This window comes from Triticum dicoccoides, chromosome 2B (assembly GCF_002162155.2).
Source record: "Triticum dicoccoides isolate Atlit2015 ecotype Zavitan chromosome 2B, WEW_v2.0, whole genome shotgun sequence".
In the NCBI taxonomy this organism is placed as follows: domain Eukaryota; kingdom Viridiplantae; phylum Streptophyta; class Magnoliopsida; order Poales; family Poaceae; genus Triticum; species Triticum dicoccoides.
In genome coordinates, this window is record NC_041383.1 from 72231328 (window position 1) to 72243926 (window position 12599).

Consider the following 12599-nt stretch of genomic DNA (forward strand, 5'->3'; position numbering starts at 1 on the left):
AAAAAAACAACAACCCCAACCACAGAAATGCTGGCGCCTGGATGCCTATTGGTCCCGGTTGGTGCCACCAACCGGGACCAAAGGCCCTCCTGCCTGGGCGCAGCGGACAGGCCACGTGGAGGCCCATCTGTCCCGGTTTTGGATTGAACCGGGACTAAAGGGTCAGGGCATTAGTACCGACCCTTTAGTCCCGGTTCATGAACCGGGACTAAAGGCCCTCACTAATCGGGACTGTACGCCCTTTTTCTACTAGTGGAGGGAGGTCAGCCTATTCTTCCCCGGGGGTAGACCAGGCCATGGTGGAAGGCGAGCGACAAATCTAGGGGCATGTGGATTTGGGCGGACGGCCCTGGCCGGCGGGATAGAGGGCCTCTTGTTCAATTCTCTCTGATGAAGTTTGTTGGAGCGTGGGAATGTGGGTGGGGTGTGTAGTGTAGGGGAGCAAGGAATCGGAGGAAAGGGTGGTGCTTTCGGTGGGAATCGACGGAACCGTGTTGGCCGGAGACGTCCGAGGAAGAGGGGTGGGTTGATTTTTTGGGTGCGGTGCGAGCTCAGGGACGGCGCGCGGATGGCGGTGAGCTTGAGAGGAAGGCACCGGAGGACGGAGAGAAGGGGGCAGGCCACTGCGGAGCCAGCCATTGCGGCGGAGGCGGGGTAAGACTGAGGGGGACGATTGAGGGTGGGGGTGTGCGAAGCAGAGGAGAGTGTGGGAGTGAATCCTCTGTTTTTTCAAGATTGGGTCAAGAAGAGAGAGGATTCATGCATTCCGTTGGTTTGAAGGAAGGACGGGATGGGACGGGACGGGTTGGGCGGCGAGCCACATCGAGGAGGGGCGGCGTCGGAGGAGCTGAGATGGCGGAGCAAGCATCCATCCTGGAGGCGGGCGAGGAATCAAATCGCACAACCATGCCAGATCGGATTGAGTCGAGTTGAGAAAAGAAAAGACGGGAGAAAAAAGAAAGAAAATGATTGGTTCATGAGGAGAGGAGGCGGCGGTGAATCGATCGATTGGCCGACGATGGTGACCAAAATCGATTGACCGAGGAGGAAGAAGATTGCGCGATACCGGCGAAGCGTGCAGCACAGCAGCAAGCAGTGGGAGAGGAGAGGTGAGATGCTCCCAAGGCAAGCAGTGGGACACCGGCGGCAAGCATGCACCTCAGAGCGGCGGACGGAGATGGGGGAAGACGATCGAGCGAGCTTGAATTCCAACACGGGATTGAGCTCGATCGAGAAAGAGTTGCGACCCTTGCATGCATATGAATGCAGCTTGCGGCCGGGGAGCTGAGGCGCGTACGGCGACGAGAAGCTAGACGACGGAAACGACGATTTACATACACGTGCACGTGCAATTCACGCCTCAAGTCGAAAACACGGCACACGCTCCCATACGGAAGCCGTGCCGTGCGGTGCATACGTGCTCCCCTACAGCACAGCTGCGCCTGCATCCATAATTTCTTGCCATCGTGCCATGCGATGACGCCAATTTCCTGGTCCCCGATCGAGTGAGGACCTTGGGCGCTACTACAGCCTGCACGTCTTCTCGTCGGAGACGAACGAGTGGAGCACCAAACACCTGCAGCTGCAGGCGCCCATCTCGGATGTCCTGCTCCCGCCACGGGACCTGCCAACCCAAACCGACAAGGTGATCTCTCTCGGAGAAAGCACGGTAGGATGGGTCGATATCTGGCGCGGCATCGTCGTCTGTGATGTGCTTCACAAGGAGCCTCTTCTTTGCTTCCTCCCGCTTCCCAAGCCCAAAGTGCACCCTGAACGCCAAGCACGGCCAGCGCGGGACGTCACCGGCTACCCCAATGGTTTCATCAACTTCATCGAGATCGAAAGTTGTTTGAGATGGGGTAAGTTTATCCAGGTGAGGAGTTTTAAGATGACAGCCTATCTCGACTTCCTGGATCACATCCATGACACGGAGCTCCTCGAGCATCATGAAATGGACTCTCTGGATAATGAAATTAAGTGTGTGCCTGATGGCTGGAAGATCCGAACATGCTTTAGGAGCATTTCTTGGGACCATTGGAGAAAGGGGCACATTGTCCGTGATGATGACATATCAGCCGACCCACAACATGCTAAGGTGCTACCTCACCTGTGGAATAGTGGAGCTCAGAAATGCAGATTGAATATGCTGAATACTACACCGGGCTTCCCGACCTTCGGCATTTATGATATTGATTTTGTCTACCTCATGTTTGAAGTGGGTGTTAACAAGAAGCCATGGGTGTTTGGTGTAGATATTGAAAAGGAGTCTCTGGAAGTCATCAAACCATATTGTGCCTCAAGAACCCCTTATTCCGATCAGACCTTCAAGAACACCTTCATTTCTTGTGTATTCTCCGCATATCTCAATTCCGCTCCCAAGTCCAAGGCATGTTTTTTGTTTTGCTCTGTTTTCTATTCTGTTCACTTCCATGAAAACTGAAAATATTTGACAAACTAATTGTATTTTCCCCAGCTCTCAACTTATTTTACCCCATGCACCTGACATTTTGCCTCTTATTTTGCTTAAGGCCATGTGATGAGGAAGGTTCGGCAGAGTCTGCTCACAGGCGGTGCACGGAATGATCATCTGTCATCGGGCAGTACTGTTCCAAAAAATGTGGTAAACCCGCTGTAGTCATTTTGCTACTATTATTTTGCCATCTCCTTCAATAATATGCATGTAAACCCTTCTACAACAATATAGTACATGCAATCATCGATGTAGAGATTTTTCCCACATAAATATAGGTTAATTAGGAGATAACACAAATCACACCGAGAAAGACCCACCAAAACACCACATTGTAAATAAAGAGAAAACACACTCCATCATCTTCCTATCCGTCAAACCAAATATTCCCTCTATTCCAAAATACAAGGTATTTTAGTTTTTTGAAAAGTCAAATTTCTTTTTATTTGACCTAGTCGAGAGCCGAAAATATCATCACCCATGTCTTGTTGCCGCACAATGACATCCAAGTTACCAATTGGATTGTAATGAATCTCCTCAATCTCCGAGTAAGCATCCTCTCGAGCAACAATAGCATCATCATCAACATGACCACTAGCATCTTCTTCAACATGAGGAATAGCATCTTCTTCAACATAAGGAATAACATCATGACGGAGTACCATGGCGCTAGCATTCATATGAACTTCATTGGGTTGGCTACTTGGTGGTTGGCTAGAACAATTGGGGATATACACCTCGGCACTATCATCATGTATTGGGGAGGATGCATTGAGGTTGAGATTAATTTGCAAGGGGGGAGGAGTATCAACCTTTGTGGCAAAGATCTCAAGAGACTTGTCTTGTGATGCGTCTACTTTTTCCTTGTAGACATTCCAATGCAATTGGGAGGTGATGGGCATACTCTTTAATCGTGAATTTACTCCCAATCCAACGTCATACCTACCAATAAGCTTAACCTCGGCATTGATGATGGTGGCTTGGGAAGCAGGGTTGCGGCACGTTCTTCGACATCAGACCATTTGGAGTGTCCTTAAGCATGAAGTAGAAGTTGTAGCGTCACAACGATGCAGCGGCAACGATGCCATGCGATGGACAAGTCGGGCTATGTTGGCGTAAGGCACACTTCTTTCTCCTGCAAGTCTCGTCAGAGTAGTCAGAGTTGCCTACTCCTCAACGCTTGCGGGCGATTGTTTTGCTTTGGACGACATGATCCCCGTGTAGAGTTCGTTCGGAGGGGTCTCAACGGGTTATCTTCGGCGAAGTCGAAGTTGCTTGCTCGGAGAGAGGTGATGACAATGACATTGCAAGCAACCTTGACGATGTACAAACTGCGGGGATGTTAAAGTATGATTTTGTATAGCTATCCACGTGTATTCCGTCTGTATACGGTTGTACATATACATGTATAGGATTCTTTCTTGGTCTCCAAGACTTGTAATCTTGCTATAAATATATGAGCCGATCGCCCCTTGAGAGGCGTCTTCCCTCAAACTGATTCTCGTTTATAGTCAGCATATCGGCGCTGCTTAGCAGATGTGTGCGCCCTGACAGGAGCCCGCCCGTCGTCGATGCGGATCCCGTTTTACAAATCTGAGCGTACGATCGCTCCATTCCGACACATGAGTAAGATAAGGGAGCGATGACTCACTCACCGAACACACTCCAAATGCACCTCGCCAACCAAGACAAATCAGTAGGTAGGCAGGCTCGGTTGTACAGTGTGCAGTGTTTCTCGGCCATGTGCATGCAGAAATGATAAGCTCTCATTATCATCAGCTTTCAGTAGTTAACTAATTAACCAGATCAATCAAGTCCGTGTGTTGCTTTTGTGAAAGTCAAACTTAGTAAACTTTGACAAAGTTTATAAAAAAATATTAACATATACAATAAGAAATCAATATCATTAGATTCATTATTGAATGTACTTTCTTATCATAAAGATTTGCTATGATAAATATTCATATTGTTTTCTATAAACTTGATCAAACTTTATGAAGTTTGACTTCAGTTAACTCCAATATGCAGAGTAAAAAAACAGAGAAAGTATTTTTTTTTTGCAAGTTCTTTAGAGCATCTATAAGCACGGGAAATCCTTCCCCGTAGATTGAACACAGAGACATATTTTCTGACCGAGGTTTTCTTCTTCTTAGATGCAGGTCCAGTGGACCGAGGAGGGTATACAGGTAGATCTTCAATCCCAGAAAATGAAGGTGACTGCAGGCGATTCCCTTGATGCACTACCTGGATGCACTTGGTTCAGAGATTGATTGATGTTCAACTATCTGCCAGCCGGAATCGACGCACTGGAAATGGGGTATTTACGGTGAAATCTTTCTATATGGATTTGATTAATTCTGGCCCAGTCCCAAGATCGTCGCATATTTGGAAGGTTAAGGTTCCCTTGGAGATAACAGCCCTACGTCTCGTACTCCGGAGAGGCTTTGTTTTATCTGAGATATGTATCCGGTAAAGGAGCATGATCTACCCAGGGGACTGTAGCTCTCTTGATTGTTTCTCTTGATGTTGGACATATATACTTCACAATGCAGTCTGCCTGAAGATTCATTCTGAGCCTCGGCAACCCGTGAATCATATAATAGCGCACATAAAAAGAAATAAAATAGAAGATATTTTTGTCACGCTAGAACGTGGTCGCGCCAAGCGTCGAAAGTCCTAAGTCTAAGTCGCGAACATTTCACGCGAGCGCACGCGCCATACATGTGTGACAGCTATCCATGTGGTTCTAGCATTTCTTAAATAGTGAATGGCTTCCCTTATAAGTTGGTCAAAATCCCCTCACCCAGCGAGGTGTGACTAAAGTTGTATGCAGTGGCTAGCAGATGCCACGGTTGAGTGTTTTAGACTGGACCTACCTCTTGCGGTGGGCCGGCTGGCCAGTTACGACCATTTAAACCTATAACCGTCATTGTGTGGCTGACCTTCCATGTGGCTTGATTAATTATGTCATTCTTACCTCTGGCCAACTCGTGCATGCGAGCTTAATTAATTGTGTTATTTGTGCTTCTCCGGCCGATGTGAACGAGTTTACTGCTTCTTAAGAAAGAGGAAACCTCAAAAAAAAACACAAGACAAGAACATTGGGTGTGTGTCTACGGCAAGGTTGGCTAAGAATTTTGGACCACCTCTCCTTGCTCACTGCAAGGATATTTCATATTTTACAGTACTACCTCTGTCCTGAGTTATTAGTCTTCTTTGTATTATGTGTCAAATTTTGATCTTAAATTCAACTAACTAAACATTAATGCATGTCAGAAAAAATAATATAATTGAAAAATATGTTCAAATACGAATCCGACGATATAATTCTTGGTGACATGCATTAATATTTTGTTAGTCAAATTTATAGTCAAAACTTGGCACAAAATACAAAGAAGACTTATAAACAGGGACAAAAGTAGTCACAACTTTTTTTTAGACTCTTGCCAAGCTTTATTCAAAAGTCTGAAATATTTACAGGTAAAAACAGCTGACTCCCCAGGCTGGCCTAACCACGCATGCCTGCCAAAATCGAGAGTTAAAACATGCTTAGCGAGATTGTGAGCTTCCAATGTGGTCGGATCTGAAATAAACCTGAGTTTGATCGCTGAAGCTCCAAAAAAAGCGCCATATTGATCTCTGCACACCGCCGCCACCGCTCCATAATCACCAGCTCTTCCTACTGCTGCATCTGCATTTATTTTGGTCAGTCCTTCTGGTGGTGGAAGCCACCCCGATGGCCGAATAACAGGGACCTTGATCCACTTCGGCGCCTTCTTCTCTATGAACTCAAGATCATTCAGAAAAAAGTTGATAAAAGAATGTGTGGCGGAAGGAGTTTGATAAATGTCTTCATGGATCACTTTTCTCCTAGCTCGCAAAATCGCCCACAGCGTCACCAGCATGCGGGTGAATTCTTCATGCTCCAGCTTGTCATACAACGTGAAGACCCAATTCTTCAAGATTTCTCTAGAGGTTTTCATGGTTGCCATATTGGAGAACCATGCACAGGGTATCAGCTACTGTCATGTCATCAGCATCAATATTATCAAGTGGCCAAAGCTCTACTAGGCGCAAAGATGAGCCAATGAAGGCAAGAGCAATCGTTTCATTTGCTATAACTGGTACATGCAAACTTCAAGCTTTGGTTTGGCACATTGGTTGTCAAACTATTGCTATATGTAACGGATTTGGATGCTTTTTATTTGTGGACCATTGCAATTCAATTCCCTATGCTATGATCCAACAAGTTGAACAAGGAGATATAAATCCAATCCATATAAGGAGGTCCATCTCCTCTAAACAAGAAAAGCACAAATTGCGCATCCCATTATCCCGCACTGATAAAAGACATGCTGATATGGCCAGGAAAAGAATGTTGCTAGACTAATATAGTACCAGCAAACAAAGGAATCTATGAACCTAACACACCAGTAATTGTAAACCAAGTTTTTTTTTGGATAGCCTACCAAAAGGAAAGCGAGCACTTAGATGAGTTAGGCCCAAAAGCTACCGCCCAGAAATGCACAGCCGGACCAGCTCAGCATGACGGGGTGCAGCTGCGGCACCATAGAGATCGTACCTCCTGGGCCGCGACGAGTCCTGGAGGCAACAGCCGAAAATGCACAAACATACAAGATCTTATTTGCTACACGATGCCAGCAGACTTGCCAACACAAGCAAATCAAGATGATCCCTTCATGCAGTCCAGATGAAAAAGAATGGAACTGTTCAATTCATTCATTAATGCAGTGGGTAAAGTCCAAATCATCCTGCCAAACCTTTCTCGGAAAAACGAAGCTAACACAAGTTAACCGGTGCATCTATCTGGTTACACATCACTAACGATGGGGGTTCACCACATCATCCTTCATCAAGCGAGTCTGAGTAGTCATGGGTCATCGACGCATCTCTCTTATATAGTCCCCTGGCCTGCAAGGAAGCAAGCAAGACCTTATAAGTTTCAAAAAGACAGTACTCGTTGAATTAAAAAAAAGGTAACAGCTAGCACCTAGCAAAACCAAAACCATCAAGCAACTCGCCAGAACTGATCCAAACTACCACATTCACCAGCAACCTAAAACGACAAGCTCAGGTTTCAACTTTTGGAGGTAACGCGGCGCCATCATCATCTATCTCTATGGCACCAACACCAAACAATGGGCCAAAGTATGGCACTGAAGTTGTCGCTGAAGCGCATCCCGCACCATAGCAAGAACTGTATGCAAAGCCGTGGAACATGTGCAAAGTACACAGGAGCAATCAATATCATTACCGATAACCATTTTCTTAATTCTAAGAAGGTAGCACACAAATCTCCATCTAATATCACCTTAGAAAAGAGCCATTGTTGTACAAGGTTGGGGTTTTCATGCCTATATGAAGGAAAGAAATAACATATTGTGACATAGTGTTGTAATCGCTGAAAAAGTCCACAGGTTGCTCTAACCAAGAAAATGTAGACTAACATTTCATAGAAAGACTTGATCCAGTTGCATGCATAATTGTACAAATCCTCACTAAAATGAACATTTATCATTTTCCATTGGCGAAAATAGAGTATCTCTTCTACTGTGGCATAAATGTATAATCAAGATCCTATTCCAAGAAGCGACAATACTTATTTACGCCGCTACAGATGTTATCCAGCTGGATATGCACATAAGCATCTCCAAAAAAATCACGAGTGGCAGTCGGAAGAACGCCACCACAGAAAGCAGGACCACAGAACCGATCCCTATCTCATTGGCCAGCACCACAACGGCCACTGCTCGACGACCAGACCATCTCAGGGTACAGGGAGATAGTGAGGCCAGGGACTCACCAGAACGAAGGCAGGCAGTTGCGCAGGCGTAGACACGGACGACACAGTTGTCATGGCCCAAGTCCATGTGGCGTCCATGGCACCAATGTTGTGGCCGCTGGACTGCTCCAAGGAAGCAGCAACCAGGCCATCATATGCTGCCAACCCAATAACACGACAAGCTAAGAAAGCTGATGAATCTAATCTGGTACTCATCACCAACACTGGGGGTTCACCAGTCCGTCCTTCTTCAAGTGAGTCTGAATAGTGCCGGGTCATCGATGCACCTCTCCTGTAGTGGCCTGGCCTGCAGAGGAGCAAGCAGGACCTTGAGTTTCAAAAAGACAGTACTTAAATACAAAATGAGGTAAGAGCTAGCACCCAACAAAACAATAACCCATCAGGCAACTCACCGGAACTGATCCACACCACCAGAACAACACCACATTCAGCAGCAAACCCAGAACAACAGGCTCAGATTTAAACTTTTGGAGGTAACGACACTATCATCATCTATCTCTATGGCAGCAACACCAAGCAATGGGCCATATTATGACACTAAGTTGTCACTGTCGCCCGCCCCACACCATAGCAAAAAATCTATGGAAAAACCATGGAATACCAGCAGATACTAAGCTAAAGATATTTGTATATGTAAACACCAGCAGATGCTAAGATACTGTCTATTACGATCTATATCTATCAACCGTGCCATAGGTATCTCAGAAAACCATATAGCACATCTATGACTAAAACATAAATACTCCCTCCGTCCGGAAATACTTGTCATCAAAATGGATAAAAGGGGATGTATATAGACGTATTTTAGTTCTAAATACATCTCTTTTTATCCATTTTGATGACAAGTATTTTCGGACGGAGGGAGTACATAAACCACGACCAAGCAACGGACATGATGTTATTGTTCTTGCCCAAGATTGATTCTTATCAAACAGTAGCATGATGACGCATGTGCAGAATAGCATTGTTGAGATATCTAAGATTATTTGGCAAGCCAAAGTGAATAGCTGCCCCACATTCCGGCATCAACATAGATAATAACCATGACATCCAGTTGTTAAACAGAGCCTAGCCATCCACAAACCCAAGCCATGATCAGTAACAGAGAACAAATCGGTAAGCCTCAACATGGCAACCATGCGCCAGATCAAAGGCACTAGATCATCGACTTGATAGCCAGCGCATAGCAGACGGAGGAGAAAGGGGCGACCAAGGACTCACCTAAGTAGATGAGACAATAGTGGGGAGGCAACACCGAGGTTACGGGGTTTCAACCCCGCCGTCTCGTTGGCGCCAGAAGAAAGGCGGCGCACCATTGTCACTGTCAAGCTTCACATCTGAAGCACAAAGCACGCATCAAGTCAACAACAGTTGATCACATGACAAATCATACAATGTTGTACAGAAATATGTAAAGCAAGTCACCTTAAATAAAGCACCGTGAGTAGTAAAGGATATGACGTAGCATTTGCATTACTATGAATAGCCCATTGTTGTCAAACTCGCTGGAAAAGATGCAAGTGACCAAATTCCAGGTGGCAGCGACATCATCCTTAATAGAAGGGCATGCTGGCCTGCAGTAAGACGAGGAACTCATCAAATTAAGAATTGCAGAGAATGTCATTGTAGGGTAGGCCTATATGCAAAGTAAGTAAATGTATGAAAGCATTTCATAGAACAAAAAACATTCTACATCGACAAGTATAACCTGAAGTTGATGACTAGTAAAAGCAGTGACAACACCATCACAATCAAAAGATTGTGTTGGCCAAAAGACCAGCATAGAGGGCACAATATGGCCATAGCTTGAAGGCTAGGTAACAGAGCAGACAGAGGATAAAGAGGAGACCAGGGACTCACCTAAGTAGTGGTAACCGAGTCAGTCATGGGAGCCGACGCTGAGGTTGCTGGGCGACAGCCCCACCATGTCATTGGCGCTGGAAGCAAGTCGGCCCACCACCATCACTGCCATGCTTCACATCTGAAGCAAAATGCATGCATCAAGTCAACAATAGTTTATCACAAGAAAAATCATACAATGTAGAAGAGAAATTTGTATGTTATTGTGTGTCCCTGCTAGCTCTGGAGAGAGTTGGGCATCTGTAAAATTAGGCAAAGAAGATTGATCACAAACCACTAATCCCCTAATAAGATTACTTAAGTTCCGCACATGAGCTCTAGCAGCTAGCTAATACCAAATGGAAGAAACCAGAATACCATAACAATGTGTCAAAAATTTACAGTTAACCATGGAGGTATCCACGATTATGTCCTGGATTTACACCATGTAATATATATGAACAATACAAAGTTATGAAGCAAGTCAAACAGGTAAGTTGCACCATGTAGTATCAAGTTTATTGCGACAAAAGCTCAGAGGCATAAGTGTATATTCATGGCTAGATACTATAGTAAATAAAAAGAGAGCCCGTTGAAGCCAGCTAAGAGCGTACCATCCAGAAGTGAAAGAACCTATCAACAGCATGATCATTAACCACCACAGCAACATCAGGAGCATGATCATGAACCACACCAAATCCATAGTAGCTACTACACCCGTTCCAAAAAAAAGTGTCGTTTGAACTACAACCACATCACTTCTTTTGAAACGGAGGGAGTAACGTCTTATAGCTAAATAATCCAGGAGATGGTCATCCACCAGAATAGTCTTGTAGAAATTCTTAACCAATCTAGATGACCAGAAAACTACACCACGGACAGAATGAACACAGGACGAGCCCTAAATCATTGGCTCAAGGGCCAGCACCGACATGGCCAGAGCATCTAATGCCACGGGGAGAGAGGGAGGAGAACAGGGACTCGCCTACGTAGTGGTAAACAAGTCAGTCATAGGAACCAACGCTGAGGTTATGGGGCGACAACCCTGCCGTCTCATTGGCACCCGAAGCAAAGGCGGCCCACCACCGTCACTGTCGTGCTTCACATCTGAAGCACAAAGCATGCATCAAGTCAACAATAGTTTATCCAATGACAAAACATAACATGTAGAACAGAAATATATATGTTATTATGTGCTCCTGCTTGCTCTAGAAAAAGAGAGTTGGGCATCAGTGAAGTTAGGCAAAGAAGATTGTGATCAACCCACTAATCCCCTAATAATATTCTTAAGTTCTGCACATGAGCTTCTAGCAGCAAGCTAATACCACATGGAAGCAACCAGAATACCAGAACAATGTGTCACTAATTTACCATGGAGGTATCCATGATTGTCCTGGATTTGAACATTATTTGTTGTTGCGACCATGGAGGTATCCATGATTCTCCTGGATTTGAACATTATTTGTTGTTGCGGCCCTACTAGATTATCTGAAGCTACAGATAATCTTTAAGGATAGCGGCAAGCTAGAATTGTATATGCTTGGATAAGTCTTAAGTTCTAACTTATCTAACGTCAAAATGTTTATGCAGTTAGGCTACAAAGTAGTAAACCACGAAATACATGATGACAGCAACAGTACTTACCAAAGGCCGCCAAAAACTCCTTTGACCAAACTCCTGCTCCAACAATCGAAGTACAAGTGGACTAAGAACTTTGACTTTGCCAAGAGCCCAATAGATGCTACCATCATTATCAGAAAGTAGAAGACGAAACACATCGGACCCATGAATCCCCACATACCAGCAACTCCAGTAATGAGCGACAAGAATGTCTGCCTGTGAAACAAAAAATGGGCATAACTTTTGCATACTAACTCGGATGAAAAAGTTTTTTATATGAAAAATCATCTACTCAAAAAGTTACATCCAAATTTAACGGGGGAGCCCCGTTAAACATTTTCAAAATCCTCAAAAACCTAACAGAAAAAAAGATACGGGGCTTTTAAGATCTAGAGAGGCAAAAAAAATCAAAAAAATTCAAACTTACTAATGGCGCACCTGCCCATGGTGCGCTATTAGTATCTTCCCTCCTTCAAAATTCAAAATAAGTCAAAAAAATAAAAAAAAATTACTAATGGCGCACCTGACCATGGTGCGCCATTAGTATCTTCCCGCCTTCAAAATTCAAAATAAATCAAAAAAATAAAAAAAAATTACTAATGGCGCACCTGCCCATGGTGCGCCATTAGTATCTTCCCTCCTTCAAAATTCAAAATAAATCAAAAAAAATTACTAATGGCGCACCTGCCCGCGGTGCGCCATTAGTATGCCGTATATATGGCTGGTCCTCTCCTCCTCTCTTCATTTCATCTTCCCTTCTCTCCTCCACCATACTTCTCCTCTCCGATGACCTCCTCCTCCTCTCCGGCGACCTCCTCCTCCCTCCTCCCTCCTCCCCTCCCCTCC

At 45.0% G+C, this 12599-nt stretch overlaps 1 protein-coding gene and 1 long non-coding RNA gene across 4 annotated transcripts in view; both read right to left on the reverse strand.

The window, feature by feature from the left end:
- Window positions 1–7182: 7182 nt before the first annotated feature.
- LOC119362209 lies at window positions 7183–10275 on the reverse strand. The gene is made up of 5 exons (XM_037627407.1): window positions 10155–10275; window positions 9720–9868; window positions 9516–9631; window positions 8295–8580; window positions 7183–7402 (listed from the first exon to the last, which is right to left on the reverse strand). The coding sequence occupies exons 3-5, from the start codon at window positions 9608–9610 to the stop codon at window positions 7334–7336; spliced, it is 450 nt and encodes a 149-aa protein (XP_037483304.1). The 5' UTR covers window positions 9611–9631; window positions 9720–9868; window positions 10155–10275; the 3' UTR covers window positions 7183–7333.
- An 845-nt stretch (window positions 10276–11120) lies between these two features.
- LOC119362210 overlaps window positions 11121–12599 on the reverse strand; it is a 7063-nt gene continuing 5584 nt past the window's right edge. For all 3 annotated transcript variants that reach the window (XR_005173197.1, XR_005173198.1, XR_005173196.1), the window contains 2 exons: window positions 11778–11969; window positions 11121–11240 (listed from right to left, as the gene is read on the reverse strand). This is a non-coding gene — a long non-coding RNA (uncharacterized LOC119362210). The remainder of the gene's footprint in view (window positions 11241–11777; window positions 11970–12599) is intronic.